The 21950-nt window shown below is 39.2% G+C and overlaps 1 protein-coding gene across 2 annotated transcripts; it reads left to right on the top strand.

The window, feature by feature from the left end:
* The first annotated feature begins 426 nt into the window (after window positions 1–426).
* arhgef18a (rho/rac guanine nucleotide exchange factor (GEF) 18a) lies at window positions 427–21776 on the top strand. Of its 2 annotated transcripts, XM_077559622.1 has the most exons (20): window positions 427–626; window positions 7951–8064; window positions 8278–8372; window positions 9349–9489; window positions 10449–10699; window positions 12147–12272; window positions 12861–12978; window positions 13072–13323; window positions 14210–14286; window positions 14370–14560; window positions 15555–15613; window positions 15685–15864; window positions 15936–16082; window positions 16228–16328; window positions 16406–16465; window positions 17357–17404; window positions 17487–17963; window positions 18432–18750; window positions 18834–18914; window positions 21039–21776. In XM_077559622.1, the coding sequence occupies exons 2-20, from the start codon at window positions 7991–7993 to the stop codon at window positions 21185–21187; spliced, it is 2946 nt and encodes a 981-aa protein (XP_077415748.1). In that variant the 5' UTR covers window positions 427–626; window positions 7951–7990; the 3' UTR covers window positions 21188–21776. The 2 variants fall into 2 exon arrangements, with proteins under 2 accessions (XP_077415748.1, XP_077415749.1); XM_077559623.1 differs by lacking the exons at window positions 427–626; window positions 7951–8064 and having other exon boundaries at window positions 8280–8372; window positions 9353–9489.
* The last annotated feature ends 174 nt before the right edge of the window (window positions 21777–21950 follow it).

Genomic DNA, 21950 nt, shown 5'->3' with positions numbered 1-21950 from the left:
AGACAATATTACACTAATAAATACACAAATATTACATCAGAAATGGAAAAAAAAAATACCATTAAGTTGAAACTAAACCATACAAATGATGAATAAAAAAAGGTATAAATAAATATCAGACAGACAATATACAACAAATATTAAAAGTATACTCAAATATTAGAAAAGTGGTTAGTACAGTAATGACAATAACACTGACAACAAAATAGAAACTGGTAAAATATTGGAAGAAGTAAAAAAGAACATTGATGGAAAAAATTCTATTTGATGGAGTATTCACAAATATTAGAAATATTCGCTAAATATTAGAAAAAGTGCAAACATAGTTGAAATAAATTAGTAGATGAAAAACTCAAACATTATTATATGACTACTACTGTGCGCGTTTGTGTGCTTTCTTGGATCGAAGTAGGGCTGTTGGCTCTTCCGCGGGAGGCTGTTCCTTCTTGCTGACCGCCTCCCTCTTCCCTCCCTCCCCCGGGGAGAACTCTTGTTCCTCGGGAGTCATCATCATCAGCATTCACCGCTGCTGTCATCGTCCAAGTTGAGGAAACGCGACCACATTCGACCTGCCGCCTGGCTGGAAATTAATATTATAAAACCTCCTCCCTCTCTCCTCCTCACAGGTAAAACATTAAACCACTGCCACGGTTTTAGTGCGGATAACGTTATGTGTGGTTTTTTTGTGAACAAATGTTGAAAGGACGAAGCTAAACTGGCTAACTTGACCTGCTTGCATACTTCAAATGGGTTACAAATGACATTAATGGCCTCTTTCTAGTATTTTAAGTAAAGGAGGCACTTCAAAGTATGACTTAAATGAGTTTAAGTCGCTTTTAATAGCTAATAAGTCAACACAGTAGCAAAAAGGTAGCCGCGTCACCTGCCGACCTCAGTCAAGCTCGGCACCTGTTTGTCTCCTTGGCCGAAACTGTAGACTTAAAGCTGCTGATTTGGTGTATTTTGCTTACAATTCCCGTATTTGATTATTCACAGCCTTTATCGTCGACGGTGAGGTGACTGAAGGCAACTTTTGTTGGCTTATTGTAGTACTTGTCTCGTGCCAGTTTCACCTGTCATGTTGCGCGCGGATTGATACTCAAAACGTGAGAGCAAGAAAAAGTAGTGCGTTAGGCTCTGCATTTTCTGGGACTGGCAACATGTCGTTCAAGAAGCAAAAATACATACATTAAAATATATATATATTAATGCACAAAAATGAGGAAACGACAGAATAGTAGGGGGATTTTTTTTCATTGATAAAGTTATGAAAAAGTCCAAAATTGTTTGGCAAAATTACAAAAGCATATACAGTGTAATACATTAGACAAAAAATCTAATATGAAGAATACAAAAATGTTGCAAAAGTTATCCACACATTTTGGAAAAAGACAATAATAGAGAGAGAACACAAACATTAGAAAAAATATGGGGAATAGTTTAAAAATAATAATTAGACAAAATTATTAAAGGGAAAATACAAAAATGTATATTTTTAACTTGATAAATATTGTAAAAAGTAAAAAAGAAAAAGAAAAAAAAGGCAAAATTACAAAACGTTTTGTGAAAATAAATGGGAAAATACAGTAATAATAGAGGACTAATGTACATAAATATGTTTTAAATTAAAACATATGAGAAACAAATATAATTTGGCAAAGTCAGAAATATTAGGGGGAAAGATTTTTTTTTTTTAAATGTGATAACTCAGAAAAAGCAACAATGATTTCGACAAAATGAGGAAAATAGTGTAAAATAGGAAAATCTATATTTTTAAAGTTCATGATTAAATATCAGATTACCGTTAAACAAATGATTTAGCAAAAGCACAAAAATATCTATTAAAAAAGTAGCAAAATATACAGATATTAGAGAAATAATACACAAATATGGGAAATAAATAAACCAAAACTTTAAACTGTACTTGTGATTCTTTCACATATCCCTAGAGAGAGATCCCACACACTACGAGTGGCACTCGTTCCACACTTTGAGAATCACACACTTGTCCAACACAGTCTATAGCTGCGCAGACGTGAACATTAGGATAAAATGTCAAAATCCAGAGGATAGCAACAGGCTTTTGGTGAAACTTGTCTGGACATGTCTGGATGAACAACTGGTTCTCAAAAATGCATAGTGTGCACCTATAGGACAACTATGGTACTCTTCTAGGCCTCAAGTAGGAATCAAAGAACCTATGTCATTTAAATCATTCAAAACACAAAGCTTTATGAAATGTAATACTTTAAATAGAAATTAAGTTTTATAAAGTTTGTATTATTTTCAAGTTATTAGTATATAACCGTTCCAATCAGAGTTTTATGTTGCCAAGTCGATACCAATTATCCATGAGTGAGCTCGGCCAATACCGATTGTGATACCAATCGCATGGATTAGTTTCAGCTGCACATTTTCAGATTTTAGATAATCACTAATGATCAGTTTAATAATCGATTAATCTTTCTCTTATTTTTCAATTAATTTAGATAAAACTACATTCTATCCAACGTCTATCTCTTTATTATACAAAAACAGGAACAGGACATTATTTCCTATTGACAGTGCAGAAAATGCAACACATTATGATTCAGTTACTGGTTTGGTCTGTAACCTGTGCACTGTGCAGTGTTTAAAAAATAGGGAGGAGACGCTACATTGCATGCTGACTGATCTGTATTTGGCTGCGGCTGCAAAGTTTGAGCTGCAGGTGATCGTTTTTTGTTTTTTTTTGTGATCGGGAATGAAAAGAATTGATCGACATATGCCAATCACGTACTCTTCCACAGAAATCAGCTGATTACGATCGGTGGCTGTTCGATTGGAGCGCCACTGATAATAAGGTCATATTTTCAATAAATGTGCATTAACTTAACTAAAAAATAATAATAATTCTGCAATTTTTTGCGTATTTGTGTATTTTTCAATAATTTTTTGAGTCTTGTCTAATATTTGCATTATTTTCTTTCTTTTTTTAAAAAATAATTTTGTCCAATATTTGAGGAATTTATTTAATTTTTTCAGGTAGGCTATTTGTGTTTTTAAAAAATAAAAATAAAAATTATGCTCATTAAACGTGTCAGTGACCGTTGTTATAAAAAGTCTACATAGCTTTGTTCAAATGCCACTTTTGGGGTTAAAAAACTTTTGCCACCATCAATTGAACCAAAAACCTGTACAACTCAATTGGAACAAAGTAAAATGTATTTACAGAGGAAAAGTAAATAAACCACTGAAAGAATGTGTTCTAATGTGTTTGTACAAGTGTGCACATTCAATTGGGGCTTTGGGCAGCTGTGTTCAGAATTAACCAATCACATTCATTTCATATGCATGTTAGATGGGAGTCATCACACACCTGACACTGTTTAAAGTGCCTTGAGGTTATAGGTCAAAACAATGTTGGAAAAAGTGTTTCCATGAATTATCTTCCTAATTTTTTTTCAAAAACTGCCATTTGAACAGGGATGTGTAGATTTAAAACATGGATTGAATCTTTGTTAGTGAGCAGATGGAATTAGAGATAGACCGATATGCTTTTTTTTCAGGGCCGATACCAATTATCGGTAGTCAGTGAGGATAACCGATATTTAAAGCCGATATACATTTGCAGGGGGAAAAAAAACATTTTTATTACAATTATTTTAACAATAAAATAATAATAAAAACTCCAGCACATGACTGCTTAAATGCCTTCAAGCACATGTTTAATAAACAGCTTTTGTGATTTGCAACATGTCAAAGGTTTTTTGTTTGCCATCAGCTTTTGCACCAATTATAATGCCAACTCCCAAATAGCCCGCAAATTAGTGGCTAACTGTTAGCTCGCGGGCTAACCATTCACCCACACGCTAACCCCGGATAACTGCCGCTAAAAAATGGCTATTAGGTTAGCCCGCGAGCTAACCGTTAGCTCACGGGCTAACCTAATAGCTGCTAATTTGCGAGTTAACGGTTAGCTCGTCGGCTAACTGCTCACCCACACGCTAACCCTGTGATAACTCCCAAATAGCCGCTAAAAAATGGCTATTAGTAATAGTAATATCCGCGAGCTAGCTGTTAGCACTGCACGAGCAACCAATCACATGGTGCTGTGGGTGGGCTAATGATGCAGGGAGTCAACAGCCGCTGACTCAGAGTAGACGGAGGAGAAAAGCGCCCATTGGAGCAAAAATAACCGTTTTTAATCGGCCATCCACACAAAAAAAAAGGCCGGTTGCCGATATGCCGATATTCATAAAATGCTGAATATCGGTCTATCCCTGGATGGAATACTGATCAATTGTCTGTCGCAGTCTTTGGTGTGCATTTACGTCCCCCAAAATTCTATCCACTGCCACTTTCTACTAGTTAACGAGAAAACTGTGCGTCAGTGGACACATTTTACGTGACAAATAGAAACTGAGAAATGGCTTTTTGTGTTGGGTTGTGCGTAAATTGTGTATGTTTGATTTGTGTGTGTTTTGTAGTGTGTAAATTGATTTGTGTTGAGGATGGCGGCGTGTTTGCCGCGTACACTGTGCAGCACTAGCAGGCCACCTGGCAGACTCGCTGGTCTAGTTCCTTGTGTTGTGATGTGGGAGAATGACCTGTATTTCACGCTGCCTTCCTTCCACTCAGTCTTTTGAGGTGTGGCCCTCCCCTCACAACACATCAGTCGGGGAATAGAAGGTGGCGTGTTACACATGATTTATGTGTTGCTATTGCTATGCCACAAAGGTCGTACAAGATCTCATGTACTTTGTTGAGGAACTTTAGTAGCTTTGTGTGGTTATTTTCGCATAAAATTAAAAAAAAATTCCACCCAGAAACTATACTAACCTTTTATTTTATTTTTTTGTGAAATCCCCTTTTTTTCCCCCTTGCAATATTCAAATGTCATTTATGTCAATTAATGTAGTTTATGTAATGATGGCTTGCTATCTTATAATTTATTTTATTTTATTTGAGGCATTACTGCTTTTATTGTCATTTGTTAATCCTAATCCAGGGCTGGACTGACCATCTGGCATATAGGGCAGATGCCTGGTGGGCCGGCATCGGCCCCAAAGGAAAGTGCTTTTTACTTATTATTTTACCCCAAGAGACTGCCCCACAATTTAGAAGGACTAGTTCATTCATCTTTTTTTTTAATATAGACAGCAAACTGAATGAACATCAGTCAAAATATTTGTAGCAAAACAATGTCTTAGACAGGTATAGTAAGGAAGAGTTAGGCTGGGCTGGTTGTCATAAATCAAAATAGCAGGCCTGATTTTTTATTTTTTGTGCCAGTCCAGTCCTGTCCTAATCCCTAACCCATATTTTATGAATTTGTTTATTCTGCCTTCTCTTTTTAACGTAATAATTTTTCTTATTACACTTATTTGTGTATAGCTCCACTATGTTAAACTAACTTTATTTATTGTCATTTAATATCTGCTATATTTTAGTTTCTTTCAGTGTGAATTTATTTGTTACTTTATTTTAATTTTAATTTTATTTTTTACATGTTTTCACTATTCCCCTGATTATTTTCACATGATTACATAGGTGGTGAAAGATTTATTTATTATATTGATGCATTTGGTAATTAATTTTATTAAAGGTCGCTCCCCTATTGTTCATTATATATTTTTTAATTCATGTCTGATGGGATTGGCTCCAGCACACCTGTGACTTTTGTGAGCAAATGGCATAATTGGATTTTGCCTGCGAGTGGCTTCTGTAATTTTAACTAACAAGTCTCGCTGTTGTCTAGATGCCGCTTTGAACTCTTGTAGCCTCTCTAGAAGCCCCCCCCCCCCCCAATTAAAATGAAAAATAAAATAAGAAAAAACGATCGGATTCCAGAGTCATAAGTACGAGTAAATCAAAATGTGTTAGTGTTAGATATGCAACAGTGTACAGAATTTGAGTCATGTCAGCTTTTGAACTCGCGTTGATTTTTGTCAGGGCTCAGGATAGCTTGATGCTACCTACATGCTACCCAAACCGTCAACCCTGCTGAAATTGAGCCATCTTTCATTTGGTTTCCATGTCATGAAGATGTTAGCGGTGGCTTTTATTTTGCTTGTTTTTCCGGCGTGCACTTCAGATGGCTGCCATGTGCTCATTATGAAGATATTAAGATATGCGCCGCACCCTCAGCAGGTATGAGCAGATGAAAGCCGACTCTTGATCTGCTGTCATATCTGGGCCGTGACGGCGTTTCCCACAGTGCACTTCCAGTGTTTGCTTCCAGAGCTGGTCCGACCTGAGGTTCTGGCCGGTCTCGAGGATTTTTGCACCGATGCTGTGTTGTTTGGATTGAACGCTCTTTTCTTGTCTCCCTTTTGCAGGGAGCTGCTGTGTCAACACACTAACACTACTCTAAATCATTCGGCCCCTCTCCTCTGTTGTCCCTCTGGGTTCGAGCGACCGCTTGAGGCAGATGGCCGACTCGCTCTGAGATAACTTTTAACCTCTGAGCCCATTTTAAACCGCACTGCTAAGCAACACAAAGGAAATGACACTTCTACAATGTACAAAGTAGCCAGTTTACAGCTTGTACCAATGTAAATTTATTGTCTCCTCAAAATAACTCAAACTGCAATCATTAATGTCCAAACCGCTGGCAACAAAAGTGAGTACACCCGTTAAGTGTGATATTCAGATTTTTAGTCTCCACACTTTTTTGCCGTTTAATAACTCCCACATATTCTTTCCGATTTACACCTTTCAAATTTCAACTTGCTTCAAAAATTCACGCCATCTTGGGTATTTATTTAACGTCAGTGTTTCCCACAGATTTGAAATCTACTTGGGTGGGTGGACATCGACGGGAGGGGGTGGGGTTGGGGTCTCAGTCCTGTTACTATGTCTCCTCTAGCCTCACGATCCACAAAGTGACGGCAAACTAACATTACATGCGGTATATCTGGTCGCGTCACGTTCTTTTTTTAAATATATTTTTAATAAATTGTCTTGAAAACTTCTTGGGTTGTGGCCCACCCAAGTAAACAGGTATGGGAAACACTGAATTTAAATATCAACTTTTCCCCATTCATTCATATCCCACTTTCCACGCCCACTTCCATTCATAGAACATTTCATCATTACCACCTCTGTTATACTGCTCAGTGGCGCACTTGGTAAAATGCATGGTCCACTAACTAGGAGGTCGTGGGTTCGAATCTTCTTCCTTTCGTTCTCAACACTTCAGCTAGTACAGCGGAGCTTTGACTGGTAAACAGGAGGCGACGTTTCGAATTCCACCTTTACCAGATTGCAGTTCAAGTTTTCTTTTTATTCATTTATCATTCAACTACAAGTTACTACTTAATAATTACTATTAGTAATACTACTATGAGTACTACTATTAGTAGTACTATTACTAGTAATTAATAGTAAATGACTGTAATTTTCCTATAATGCATCCTTCAATTTCCTTCATAAGCATTCAGCTTAGCATTCATCTATTAGCATTCAGCTTTCAGCATTCCCACGCAATTTCTGCAGAAATTGCACTTAATCTAGTTATTTGTAGGATTCTCCATGAAAATGTGGGTGCGTGGTCTGGATTTTCGTTTCACTCAGCTTTGATTATTCTATTTTGAAAGATTTAAATCGGCTTCTGGGGGCCTCAACATGCCTGAAAACGCACTTATTTTTGCAATGTGTTATCAAACTTTGTGTGAAAAAAAAAAGTGTATTTTACACATGTTGCTGATGATGATGATGTAGTTGCACATTATGTTCATGTGTCAGTGTGACTACCACACTTTCTGGCGTCTTGCTGCACTTTGCAATTTCATTCATTTTTAAATTTCACTTTCACATGACATAAATACAGTAATTTCTGGACTTTCAAATGTATAAGCCGCACCTTTGTATTAGCCGCAGCAGCTTATAGTCCCGAAATTACTGCATAGTAAGATACGGTAGCACTATTTTTAGTATTTCAAGTTTTCTTTTTCTTTTTGTGCTCAGTGTTCCTGATGGCCTCCCTGGTTTCCTCCCGGTTCCAGGCATGACAGTCACCCCCGCCCAAGACAAAGCTCAGCCCGGTTCATCCTCGTACAAGGAGGCTGCGACAAGCTTCAGGTGCGCCAGCGGCAGCAACTCTGGTCAACTGGTTTCTCCTCATACTTGACTCACATTTCACATCCCACACAAACCGCTGAAGAAACAAACACAAGTTCATTTGGTGAAGTGCTAAGCATGGTTATGTGTGTGTAGCCTTTTTTTGGGGAGATCTACAGTACTTTTGGATTTATCAATGTTTCCACTCTAGCCATTTTCACCCCCCACAAACAGATCCAGCCCAGCACGGATGGAGGAGGTGGATGGCCTGCGAGGGAGGCTCGTCGTGGAGGATGCCATTTCCTTGGCTGAGACCATCAATCTGGAAGGTCAGCTCCTCTTTGGCACTCTGAATACCAAGTGGCTTTTTTTACAATATCTTTTGACGGGAAAAATTACTTATTGAATACGGAATGACTATTTATTTATTTATTTTGTTTATGACTCAACAATTTTTGGTTTACCGGTAGTTCATTTTGTATTCATTTTTATTATTTAATTTATTCACTATCATTTAATTCCGTTTTTTTTTAATTAATTTCTATTAATTTTAGGAAGCTGTCCTAATTTGAATTTAATGTATTTGAGGATGGGTTATTTGTTTAAATAAATTTTATTTGAAAATTCATTCATTCAAATTCACTTACAGTAATTTCTGGACTATAGGCCGCTACTTTTTTCACTTGCATTCGACCCTGCGGCTAATACAAAGGTGTGGCTTATCCATCATATCACAAGAGGGCGCACTATAAAGGACGCGCAAGAGCGTCAGGCAGAGCAAAACAAACCAAGTGAGCCCAAATACAGTTGAAGAGACAGAACGAGAGCACAATTTGCACCCTCATTATGGAAAAGAAAGTAGCAGGGACCACCATTGCGGTGACCTGCGGCTTACATGTGTAACAAACTCGAGTATTCCCCAAATTTAGCTAGCGTGACTTATAGTCAGGTGTGCCTTTATAGTCCAGAAATTACTATAGTTAATTTAATTTAAATCACTATTTTGGATGTTAAAATCATTAATTGGTTTGAGGATGATTCACCATTTTCTTTTATTGTTTACAAAAATGATTGTACAAAAAAACAAAGCGCTCTAAATAACTTGAAGTAATACCTTGCAAGGGCACCCACACATTTCAATCCAAGGTTTGCAATGCAGTCCAAAATATCAATCGCTCCTATTTTATTTTACTTGTACATTTATGAATTGATTTTATTTCATTGGAGAACGATTTCTTATTTTACATGTACTGGTAGTTTTTCCACACAGTACGCCCCCAGTGAGTGACAGTGTGTGTCCTCTAGATAGTCATTACTCTCTGCTGAGAGACGGATTGGAGTGCGACAGTCAGAGCCTGGAAGCCGAGTCCTGGAGCGCGGCGGCCGACCCAGACTACATGAGAACTCTGGACCGAGAGGCCATTAAAAGACAGGATGTCATCTATGGTGCGCCTTCCATACAATTACTGTACCACCTTACACACATTATAAAATGGATGTGCTGTTTCAGAAGCAGTGACCACAGTGCCATATCCTTTCATCACTTACGATAATTGCAAATTACAAGAAGGTGACGCTGCTTGAAATTATAGTAATTATGTCAAATGTTTTCTTAAATTCACATAGCAGGTGATGTCAAAGGTTTTGCTTAGTGTTAAGGGTATTTCGGTTCATGCGACACCAGATGCATTCATTTTTGGATTCCTGAATGCAACAAAAAGTTGGAAATTTAATTAATTCACGCTTTATTCTAAATTAGCATTAAGATAATGAGTCTTTTTTTTTTAGGTTAAGAAAAAAAATTTGCGGAGGCAGAAAAAAAGTAATAATACAATAATGGTGTCCTTTTTTTATGGACATAAAAGTTGTATTTTTGCGAGGATAAGTTCTGACTATTACGGGAATAAAGTTGTATTTTATTCATGACAAGTCATTTTCTTCAAGAAAAATGCATCTGTTCAAAAAAAGGTTGCTCTATAATAAAAAATTACAAATAATGCAGGGCTCCAGACGGCCTTTAATTGGAGGTATTTTGCTCCTAAAATTTCAGATCTCAAGTAAATTTTCATGTCCAGAAAAATGGCTGATTTATTTATTTATTTATTCATTTATTTATTTAACTATTTTTGAATATTTTTTGTTCCAGACAATCTTAGGCGCCACACTTCAGCCCATTTATCAGTAATATAGTGAAAATTTGCCCCCACATTTTTTACTACAAAAAAGGTCCTGAAATGTATTTTATTTTCAATAAAAAAACCATACTTTTTTTACATACTAATATACTCCTTCCTCTGGCATTTTTCAAATAAAAAGAATATTTATTGAACGTAAATTTCAAATACTCCTCCTCTTTCAGTGGAAATGTATTTTGTATTTTTTTTGTTGTTGTTGTAATTTTCCAGAGCTGATGCAGACAGAGATGCACCACGTACGCACGTTGAAGATCCTCCGGCACGTCTACATGCATGAGCTACGTCAGTCTCTGCAGCTGGATGACGACAAAGTCGGCACGCTGTTCCCTGGCGTGGATGCACTGCTCACGCTGCACCAGCACTTCCTCGACTGTCTCAAACTGCGCCAAAGCGAGAGCAGAGAAGAGAGCAGTCCCAACGCCTACCAGGTCATGGAACTAGGAGACATAATCATCTCACAGGTAGAACAGACACTGAAGCGGGGGAATGGATTGTTTTTTATTAACTGTATTTAATTGTTTAATATTTTATGTGAATGAAACCACATCATGTTGAGAAAGAAAACTTGTTTCTGAAAAATATATGTACTGTACTGACATTGTCAAGTTTTATCTTTTTATTTACGGCTATTAACATCTTTTCGTTCGCTGTCGTCAACACAATTAGGGAACAGAGTTTTTGGTCGCTACTGTTCTTGGTCTCAGTTTTTGTAAAGTAAATTTACCCCAAAAATGTGACGTATACTCCGAAGCAAGGTTATTTTAGTTAATGAAAAAAATGCTTTTAAAAAAACAAAAACTAACTGAAACTACATTTTATGTTCACAAATCTATCTAAAACGAACTATAATTATAGCAAAAAAGTCCTTAGTTTTAGTCTTTGGTAATTGATTTAATGCATGAGCCTTTGCGGATTATTTTAAATATGATTTGAAGTAGATTTATTTATCTGAAATAAGGACATTTGAAAGTGTCACACAGAAGTAACATCATCTAGCAGCAGCCAATAGAAAAGCACCTTTGGATGACGTCGCTCCAAGGCGGCAACCAAATGCAACGCTAGCTAAGAAATTAGTTACTTTTCTCATTTTGCCATGGTGCTTATCAAATATTGCGCACAAGCAAAGGTGGCAAATCCAGGTCCAGCAAGTAAAAACCCTTGGCACAGTTTGACTTTAACCCCAGTTGCTCCCTGGCTAGCTCCCATGGTGCTCATTTACCTGCTAGGGAGCTAGCTAGCTATCATAAATGGCTAAAGCCAAACTGTGGCAGGGTTTTTACTTTCAGGTGCTAGCTAGCTCCCTAGCTAGCTCTCATGGTGCTCGTATACCTGCTAAGGAGCTAGCTAGCTAGCTAGTATCAAGGGCTAAAACCAAAATTAGGTTTTTACTTTCTGGACCTGGATTTGCCATCTCTGCACACAGGTAATACACATAAAAATAATAATAATAATACTGAAACTAACTAAAACTAAGCATTTTTTAAATAACTAAAACTAATAAAAATTAACAGAACCACCCTGAAAACTAATTAAAACTAACTAAATTAAAAAAACAAAAACTCAAAATGAAATAAAAACTAATAACTAAAATTCCCAAACTATAATAAGCCTACTCTGGAGCGACTTATGTCTTTTTTTTTTCCTCTTGTTTTGAATGATGCATAGCAATTTAGAGTCCGAAAAAAACAAAACGAATTAATTGGAGATGGAAAATATACCATAGCATTTTATTTAATGTATTTTTTTAAATAATCTTTTGTAATCGTTAAAAAATATTTTAAATGAAAAAATACCATGGAAAAAGCTTAACTCAAAAATGGATGTACTTCTTTAGACAGCATAGGATAACTAATAGAGCAAATATAGATGCGGATGCCTAATCTTTATGTGTGCTTTTTTTCCTGGTAGTTTTCTGGCTCGGTGGGTGAAAAAATGAAGGAGTGGTACAGCCTTTTCTGCAGCCGTCACAGCGAAGCTGTCAGCTTGTACAAGGAGCAGCTGCAAAGCAACAAGAAGATTCAAAGCCTCATGAAGGTATGTGAGACGCTAACTCATTGCTAAAACCTGAGAAGCAGCAGTGTTACTTTTCTGACATTTCCGGACTGGGACCCAACAGATGGATCAGTTTACTGCTGAAGATAATGGAAAATAATTGAAAGTTTAATGGGGATATATTATGGAAAATAATCTCTGGAGAACCTACTCATTCATCAAATTTAAAATTAAGCAACCAAGTAAACTGTAAAATGGTTGGGCCGTGAGCCAGGGCCATTTTCAAGCGATGACTGGACTACACAGAAGCACTGTCATATCAAAGCCAAATTCTAAGGCTAGCTGCAGCGTTAGCACTCAATAATGGCAGACTCTTGAGGTGAACAAGGTGCAGGGTTTGCTATTAATGATGGGTTGTAGCCACTACGCCGCTGTGTCGGGCCACTGTCCTCTTTCAGATGCTGAGAAGAAAGATTTAGAAAGTGATTGTGCATTTTGATTTTTTCTCTTTAGAATACAGGAAGTACGTACCTGTATGTATTTGACATTGAAACATGTCTGTTTGTAAGTGCCTTGTATGTCTAAGAGTTTATCACTACAATTTAATGTATACTGTATGCCTTTCAACAGAAAATTGGTCAGCTGGTCCTGGTGAGAAGGTTGGGCATCCCCGAGTGTTTCCTACTGGTGACACAGCGCATCACAAAGTACCCTGTCCTGATGGAGCGACTCATACAGAACACTGCAGGTAAACAATTATTCTAATTATTATTTTCTCATTTGCACTTGCCTGTATATTCTATCCACAAAAACAACCCTCAGTATATGGTGCGCCTTTCAGTGGACACCGACGAGCACGAGTCTCTACTCCATGGCTTGGCGGCCATCAAGGACACCATTTCCCGAGTGAACGACCACGTCAGGGAGTACGAGAAGGCCACCCGCTTCCGGGATATCTGCGTGCGGCTAGAGCCAAAGTCGGTGGGCCGGCTGAAAGATGGCCAGCTGATCCGCAGGGAGGATCTGATACAGGGTGACCGGATGCTGCTGCACGAAGGCCCTGTCACCTGGAAGTCTTCTGGCAGACAGAAAGGTTCAACCACCTATCTCTATTTTAGTCACATTCTTATTATTGCCAAAGGGTGTGTACAGATCAGTACTGTACTGCACTTAATGCCTCTGGTGTTGTGGTATGTTGAAATGGTTGAGACCCTGCCACCAGTTGATTTGTTTGTTCGATAGTATACACATCATTCAGTGTGACAATTCCCCTTTTAGAATGGTCCAAAGTGCAATGGGTCAATTGAAGACTGTAAATAGCCCACAGATGCCAATGTTATTGTGGATCATCCTTAACGAGAATAAGCAGTTCAGAAAATGTATGTATGTATGGATGTCCCCCTTTTGTATTGATGGTGCTAGTGAGAGGAGCTACGAGGAGGAGAAGCACACAAACACACAAGCAAGTGGCCCTACTCTAAGCTTGTACAGCGGAAATACAAATTTAGCACACAATTGCATTAATAAGTCTTATTAGGTGAGGAATACTATAATTGGTCGCACAAACTTTAGTGGAAATTGCTGCCAGACACCTCCCTGTAAGGCACAACAAGCCTGAGATTTTTTTAAAAAGCTTTTCTTGAATTTCCTTACCCAATTTACTCTTTGAATAGCCTTAAGAAAAGGATTAACTTCTTTATTTATAGATAGTGTAACTATGTGGTACAGTAATGGCTAACTGGCGGGTTAATATGTATTGTGCTTTACCTAGCTAATGCAAACTACTGTGACATGTCCGCTACAGTTTCACTCGGCCAAACATCAGGGTGCTTTGGTCCAACCGGTCTTGCTACATACTCCAATGTCACTACGTAAATGTCAAAGATTTACTCTCAGTACCAAATGCTTATTATTAGACTATATTACATAAACCCTGGTCTAAGTTGAAAAAGCAATGACTTTTATTCGATTTTCCTCAGACATCCACGCTGTGCTGTTGTCAGACGTGCTCCTGCTGTTACAAGACAAAGATCAGAAGTTTGTTTTTGCTGCTGTCGTGAGTGTTGCATTAAAAAAAAAAGCATCACTGATTAATTGGGCTTCAGAAAACACACACAGACCCGTTGGTTTATCACACAGGATAATAAACCGCCGGTGATCAGCCTTCAAAACCTGATTCTGAGGGAGGTGGCTCATGAAGACAAGGCCATGTTCCTCATCTGTGCGTGCACCTCCACGCCACAGGAGGTGTACGAGATGTATGAGCTACACACCGGCTCCAGGGAGGAGCGCGTCACCTGGATGGGTCGCATACGGGACGCCATAAACCGGTGAGAGTGCTTCTTGTATATATTTGCCCTGCGATTGACCCGGTCTAGGGTGTACTCTTCTTTTTGCAAGTCGGCTGGGATAAGCCTACAGCTCACCCCCACGACACAAATTAAGACCAGCTCTGAAGAAGATGGATGGATTACTTCCAATCATTGTTTTGCATGTTGGGCGACAGGCGTTATTATGATTAACTGGTTAGTAGTAGTAGAGCCATCACAATTACTTAAAATGTATATTACTGGTTACGTTAATTTCAATTCTGCAAGGCGAAGGTTATCAACTTATCATGAATAGCAATAAGCATGACCTTGTGATAGTGATAAGCATTTAATACAGAAACATATGCACACACATAGCGGGAGCTTGACTGTGGGTTATTCCTCATTGTTAGTGTTATGTCCCGTTGTTAGTTATTTCTATTGTGCAAGTGTGCCGCAGCCTCTTATGACTGCATTTATTTCATGTTGCTGTGTCTATTTCTGTTGTGCAAGATGGTGGGCAACATGAATAACTGGTAAGAGGCCATGTACTGGATTTTGTGTGTGCCGTGGCCATGAATTCTCGTAATCACAAACATACAATTATGTTTCCTCTAACAGAGCGTGGATAATGATGAGCCACATGCTTATTCACTATGAGATCTGATGACATGGAGCACATAATTAATTTCATGAGTTGTACTGATTTTGATAAATTTGGAAGAGGTGGCGTCTTATTTTGTCACATCACACCACTTGATTTGAGCTATGAATCCTCAGATAGTGTCCTTGACTTACAGTATATACGATGTGATGAAAATGTCACTGTTGTAGAAATAAAGGCCTCCCCTACATAAAAATGTTAATTGAAATATTCACCAGGTGCTACCTTCAATTTCGTAAACAAATAGAACTATTGGAGGAAATGTGCTAGATTTTTGATGTTGCTACTCTTAAAATGGTTAAATTGTTTTCAAAATGCTGGCTAAAAGATGAATATATTGTTGCGGTCCAGTTACTCGGAGGAGGACAAACACTTCCAGGAGCTGATGAGCAGACTGCAAGAATATCACGGTAAGAGTCAAGACGTTTTGTGTGTTTCCAAACTATTTAATAATTCCGTTTATTTTTATTTTTATGGATAGAGCGTTTGAAGGTGAGGGACGAGCACATCAAGCTGTGCCTGTCTGAGAAGCAGCACATTTTCAGCGCCATGTACCAAGACATGACTGGCCAAGAGAGCCCCCCAAGAGGGCTTTTGCTGCGTGGAGACCCCACTGATCTTCAGCAGGGGGAGACGCTGCTCAAAGGAGCCATCAATGAAGGTAACAGCAAATTCCAAACTTGTATGTGATCTAATGGGGTTCAGTTTTTGTTGTTTGACTTCTTTCTACAGTGGAAAGTCTTCAAAGCCTACTCTTCCATACATCAAAAGACCCCAGTAACATCCAGGGGGTCGATCATGTGATACAGTGGCGGTCACACAGGAGGGCCGAGGCCTCGGGGCCGGGCAACACAAACCCATCCGCAAAGACCCTGAAAAGTAAGTTATGTTGGACATTGTGGTGGTTTTGTAAAAACAAAAACACCCCCCACTAAATATTAGGCTATAGAAGCTAATGGAGAGTTCTTGAGATTCTTATTCTTATTATCCTTTGCGACAAGATGACCTGCATTATGTTAATTAGATCACACGTCTTCCGACGGGGATGTACCTGATGGGCTCGGCAGCGTTGAGTCTGACAACGTTCAGCTCCAGGAGACCACCTCGGAGATTCATGAGCAGTCTGTGAGTGACATGAAGGTATACCTTAGGCCCACCTACTGACGCATCATCCGAAACCTTCTTTTTGCTGTCTCGTAAAGGCCAACAGCAACACGTGGAGGCCTTTATGGACTTCACCTGCCAGCGACTTCCAAGCTGAGGTGACACTTTTTTTTTTAAATTCACATATTCATACAGCTACAGGCTGTTCTGACTTTGCGTTTTGATGTTACAAAGAGTGCACAATGAACTAGATTGCGTAACTACTGTCAAAAAGCATTGTTACTGCACCATGGTGTCCATTGCTTAAAGGGGATGTCAACATTAAACATTTCTTGACAATAATATGTTATATGTGAACTCACTAGTCCAAACATGGCATTCTGATAATTATGCAGCAAAATGCAGCCTTTTTTATCCATCTCAGGTGTCGGCCATTTTGCCACTCGCTGTCGACTGAAGATGACATCACAGGGCTCAGGCAACCACCAATCACAGCTCACCTGTTTTCTGAAGCTGAGCTGTGATTGGTTGTTCCCTGAGACCTGAGCAACTATGATGTAATTTTACCTCGACAGCAAGTGGCAAAATGGCTGCCTACTGATATTGATCAAAACAACTAGATTTTGCTTTTTATCTCGTATTCCTCTCACGCAACATTAACCAGAATACTGTATCTAGACTAGTGGGGATGCATAGAACATATTATTGTCAATTGTGTTGACTTCCCCTTTAAAGGGCCATAGCTACTGCGTCATATTTGTTAGCCAGTCTGTGGTGTTTTGTCATTTGTGTTAGCATTAAGCTAGCGGACATTTGTAAGTTATGAGGTTTGGTTAAATACACGATGTGTAATTCTCTGCTTTATTATCAGTTTTGCATTAAACTTGAAAGAGGAACAGTTGAAATTTTTTTTTAGTGCTTGCTGTCACTATCTAGCTCTTGTAACTAACCTTTTTGCTTTCAACTAAAGACAAAAAATGGGCTGCGCGACATGTATTTGACTGACTTGTATTTTGATATAGTTCACATGACCATCATTTCCTCCGCAGGTGTGTGACCGTGTCATACTGCTAGCTCAGAGGCTGTATACATTACAAGTAAGTTGTGAGCTGCTTTCTCACCACCACGGCACAAATCATGCGTGTGAATGTGATTATTTTTCAACTCTGGCCTACGCAGGCCACCGTGGCCCAGCAAGACAGTCAAATCGAGCTCCAGCATATCCTGCGGTCACACGGGGGCAGACCGTCGCGGCCCTCCAGCAGCGCCTTGCTGGAACAGGAGAAGCAGCGCAATCTGGAGAAGCACAAGGAGGACCTGGCTCACTTGCACAAGCTGCAGGCGCAGCACCGCGCGGCGCAGCACCGCTGGGAGAAGGAGCGAGAGCGCCAGAGCGTCTACATGGAGACGCTGGAGGCCCAGCTGAGGCTGCGGGAGGACGAGTGCGTCCGGCGCGAAGCAAAACTGGGCGAGGAGAAGGTCGAGTATGAGCGACAGTGGGAGAACTACCAGCAGGGGCTGGAGCGCCTCAGGGAGACCACCAAAGCTGTGGAGAGGGAAAAAGAAAGTCTGTATCAGGAGAAAGAACGTCTGGAGGACAAGTTAAAGAAGTACATGGAGGCTGTGAGTGCGGGGAACGCCAACTGTGATGACTCTGTGAGTTGAACGCTTGCACTTAACCCTGTTTTCAAAATTGATATTAGCAGGTACAGTTTAGGGGGGGGGGGGGGAGCAGGTATTTATTTTTAACTCATTCACTGCCATTGACGGCTATAAACGTCAAAAATTCATTTGAACTATTTCTATTAGTTTAGCATTTTTTCCCACTTTTCCCACAAGAGTATGAAAACCTAGAATTTTTTTTTAATGTACATTTGGAACAGATATGAAATTTGTGATTAATGGCGAGTTAACTAGTGAAGTCATGCGATTAATTAGAATTAAAAAATGTAATCACCTCTTGCCCCTAATTTTTAATTATCTTTTTTTTTTTTTTTTCTGAATTTATGGCAGTGAATGAGTTAACATTTATTTAACTAGGAAAAATACAAATCTCTTTTGGACAAGACGGGCAGCAATTACATACATGTTGTGAATGACCTGCGGGGCACGTTTCTTCCCCAGTACATCAACCTTTCCAGCTGCCAGTCATTCAGGGGCAGCGTTGCCAACGGCGGCAGCAGCCCGCGTCCACAAATCCTGCTGGCCAGTGCCCGCAACACCAACAAGGAGACGCCGCCCAAAGTCCCGCCGCGCAAGGAGAGCATGAGCGTCCATGCGGCGGCCAAGCCCGAGCTGCCCGTGCACCTGGTCAGCACCACCAACCAGGTACACAAGGCGACCGGCGTGGTGCAGCAGATCCCCACCAAGCTGGCCACCCTCTCCAAGGGCAAGGACAGGGGCTTCCGTTTGAAGGCGGCGCACCAGAGGGCCCACAGTGCAGGTAATCATCATCATCATCATCATCTACAGTCCATCTGTTCATCCGTCAGTCTACCTACATGTTTGACATCTGTGCGCTCGCAGCCTCCATCGACGTGAGCCAGGTTGTGCCCATCAGAGTGACGGGTAAGGAAGGAGGGAGTCTGAGGGCCGTCTCCCAGTCAGGTACAAACAATACAAGATGGTTTGCACCACAGCTACGGGTTCAAAATGGATCATTCTTGTTTTAAGAATCCATCCACTTTTTATCACGTCCCGGTGTCAAACTCGAGGCCATTCACTCACATTCACAACTATGGAAAATTTAAAGCAAGGATGGATGGATGAATTTAGCATCAGCGCTACCAGATGAATGACAAAAATGCCATTTTGAATAAGGACCAAATTTGTTCATACTGTGTCTGTTTTTTAATTCTTTTAACGCCACACGTTATGGGAAAAAACAGCCACGACAGTGCCAGCTGATTTCGAGCATTTTAACTCTTCTTTCAAGGCAAACAAAACAATGATGAAATGAAAGATTGCGTTCCATTCTTTCATTAGAAAAATAAAAGTACCGGTATGTTTCTACCTTATTCCGTTCTTTAGTAATCACCATTCTCTCAATAGGTAATTTGAGTGACATTGAGCGAAAATTGAAAAGATAAGGCGAAAACAAGCTTTTTGTGAAAAGATGCATAACAGTGACTTTGACACACTAATATTTTTTGTTTAGGGACGCTCTGTGAATTAGATTTAATGTGACAAAGGCTTTGATCCTTTACGTCACCCTTGAAAACGTTCTATTTCCTAAGATCCTCCATGTTTCGCTGCAATCGCATACACCGGCAGAACATTGAAAAGAGAGACAATGCTGCCATCTGCTGGCCACAGTTAGTGGCTGTTTTGTGATTTTTATACCCATTCACAAAAAGACGTTGCACTGCCCATTGAGAAAAAAAACGTAGTAAACGTCAATTAACGTTTTTGGCGTCAATTAACGTTTCGTTTGGATTTTAGTAAACGTTTTTGGCGGTAAAAGAGTTAGTAAAACCAATGTACAGAACAGTACCTGCCAATTCAATTCGTATCACGATTCATAGGTCACAATTCGATTCGATACAGATTAATCCCGATACGAATCAATAAATTGATTATTGCGATTTATTTTGATTTATTTTTTGAATGTAGAAAATACTAATCATTAAACTTGTACAAGTACACTGTAAGATTTGTATGAAAATGTATTTATTTATCTGAAAATTCAGGCTTATAACTGAGCCACTGCATTTAACAAACAGGTTGCAGTCTGTTTCATGTTTGAACAGCACTGAAATAAAATATCAAGGCTTAATGTTCCATGAGTATAACATTCTTCCATGCTTAATGTGTGAATCCTAACCCTAAGTAAGACGTTTTGTTGAATATTCCCATAAAAAATTGATGATCAAAAATCGATTCGGCCGCATATCGAATCGATTCGAGAATTGCGCGCTCTGATATCGCGATATATTGCTGAATTGATTTTTTCTAACACCCCTACAGAACAATAATCTTAAAATCAGAGGTGGGCAAAACCGTTGTTACATTTGCCCGTCATTAACGGATGCCCACCCTTCCGGCGCGTGCTTTATGATGCCAAACCTCGAAAAAATGCACGGACTGACCAGTTGAAGCAGGTTAACGTCTATCGATCTGGGTCAGTACAGACAGTCCATCTCAGTCCGTATATTATTTTGAGGCAGAAACACTCGCCAAAAGGTGGCCATCCGTCAATGACTGCCGTGCCAATGTAACGACGTTTTTTCCCATCTCTGCTGCAAATGCATATACTGCAAGATCCACTCTTTAAGAAGAAAGGGTTTGAAGTAAACAAAGCTTATTTTGTGCATGTTTTCACCTAAATCAACTCACTTAAAAACCTTAAAAGGTAGGGTCCGAAGAAGGATTTCTGTTGCAGTTTGTAAACACAACATTCCTTATTGTATTTCCTCCCATCTGGCTCAACAGTTCACACCCCCTCTCCTGCCTATGACAGCAACTCAGCCGGTCACACGCTAAATGCGTGAGACGTGAGGGAGGGCCCTTATGACATAATATTTTAAAAATATATATTAAATTCATGCACCTCTGCTTACCTTTTGGCCTTGACATGGTAGCAGGGGCATCACACCTGCAGGCAATGTGGCTGTTTCTGCATGATAAGCGTTTCAGTGTAATCCAGCCATTGTTTGAAAGTGGCTCTGGATCTTCCCCCAGTTGAGCTCTCATTTATTCACTTCACTTTAACGATGCATTTTACATACGTAGACGACTCGACTGGACATGCCAGCAGCGTGAAAACGTCGCAGTCCTTCATGCACGTCCGAAGCGGCGCGGTGGATGCCCCACCCCCGGTCCCGCCTCCTTTCCCCAAGGAAATACTGGAGAAGCCCAAAGAGAAGGTGATATTCCTTTAATTCCGCTCATTCTGGACCAAGGAGTGGAAAGACTGTGTATCTACTTTGAGGTACTGAACACAAATGTTTTTATCAAAACATTTTTGCGTGAGATGGGGGTGGGGGGTGTAGGAGGAAAAAGGAGGAGCCATTTTGCACAGTGGAGAAAATATGTTTCCATGTTATTGATGTTCTTACATTGCCAAAGACTTTTTTTCTTTCGAAAATTGTATTTTTTATTGAAAATGAATGCTATGCTTTAGTGATCTGTTTAATTTAATGGTGCGTGGAAGCTACTGCAGAAGAGTGTTCAGAACAAAGCACCTCTTTTGAATTAAAAAACAAACAAAAAAAACTGCTGCAATATTGACATTTTTGCCCGAGCTAATAGTCAATAGAATCCATTCAAAAAGATTTGTACAGTTTTATTGGTATTTATGGTTTTTATGATATAGGTAGTTTAATTTTATTATATATATTTTTTATGTTCGATGCTTCTTTTTTTTTTTTTTTTTTTTTACAAAAAACAACCTGATATTTCATTTCTATTTGAAAAAACATCAAATAAAGAAATCAGACATTTTTGTGGAGGGGTTTCTCGAGAAATCGGTTTTTGTTGTCTGTGTGTGTTTCTCTTTACAAAAATGTATTTTAAAAAGGTTATTGATTTGGTTGGATATAGTTTATATAATTAATATAAAATAATTTAGCTGTTTTTATTCTCTAACAAATACCTAAAATATGAGAATACATTTCTAGTCACAAAATGTGATATTTTATTAGT

This window comes from Vanacampus margaritifer, chromosome 2 (genome assembly GCF_051991255.1).
Source record: "Vanacampus margaritifer isolate UIUO_Vmar chromosome 2, RoL_Vmar_1.0, whole genome shotgun sequence".
NCBI lineage: Eukaryota > Metazoa > Chordata > Actinopteri > Syngnathiformes > Syngnathidae > Vanacampus > Vanacampus margaritifer.
The sequence above is the reverse complement of the archived record's forward strand: the minus strand, read 5'-3'. Positions and strand labels throughout refer to the sequence as shown.

Coding starts and splice junctions, on each gene's coding strand:
- arhgef18a (XM_077559622.1), top strand. CDS start 7,991: ATGACAGTCACCCCCGCCCAAGACAAAGCTCAGCCCGGTTCATCCTCG. Junction 16,329..16,405: donor CGGAGATTCATGAGCAGTCT/GTGAGTGACATG, acceptor TGTCTCGTAAAG/GCCAACAGCAACACGTGGAG. Junction 17,405..17,486: donor AGAGGCTGTATACATTACAA/GTAAGTTGTGAG, acceptor TGGCCTACGCAG/GCCACCGTGGCCCAGCAAGA.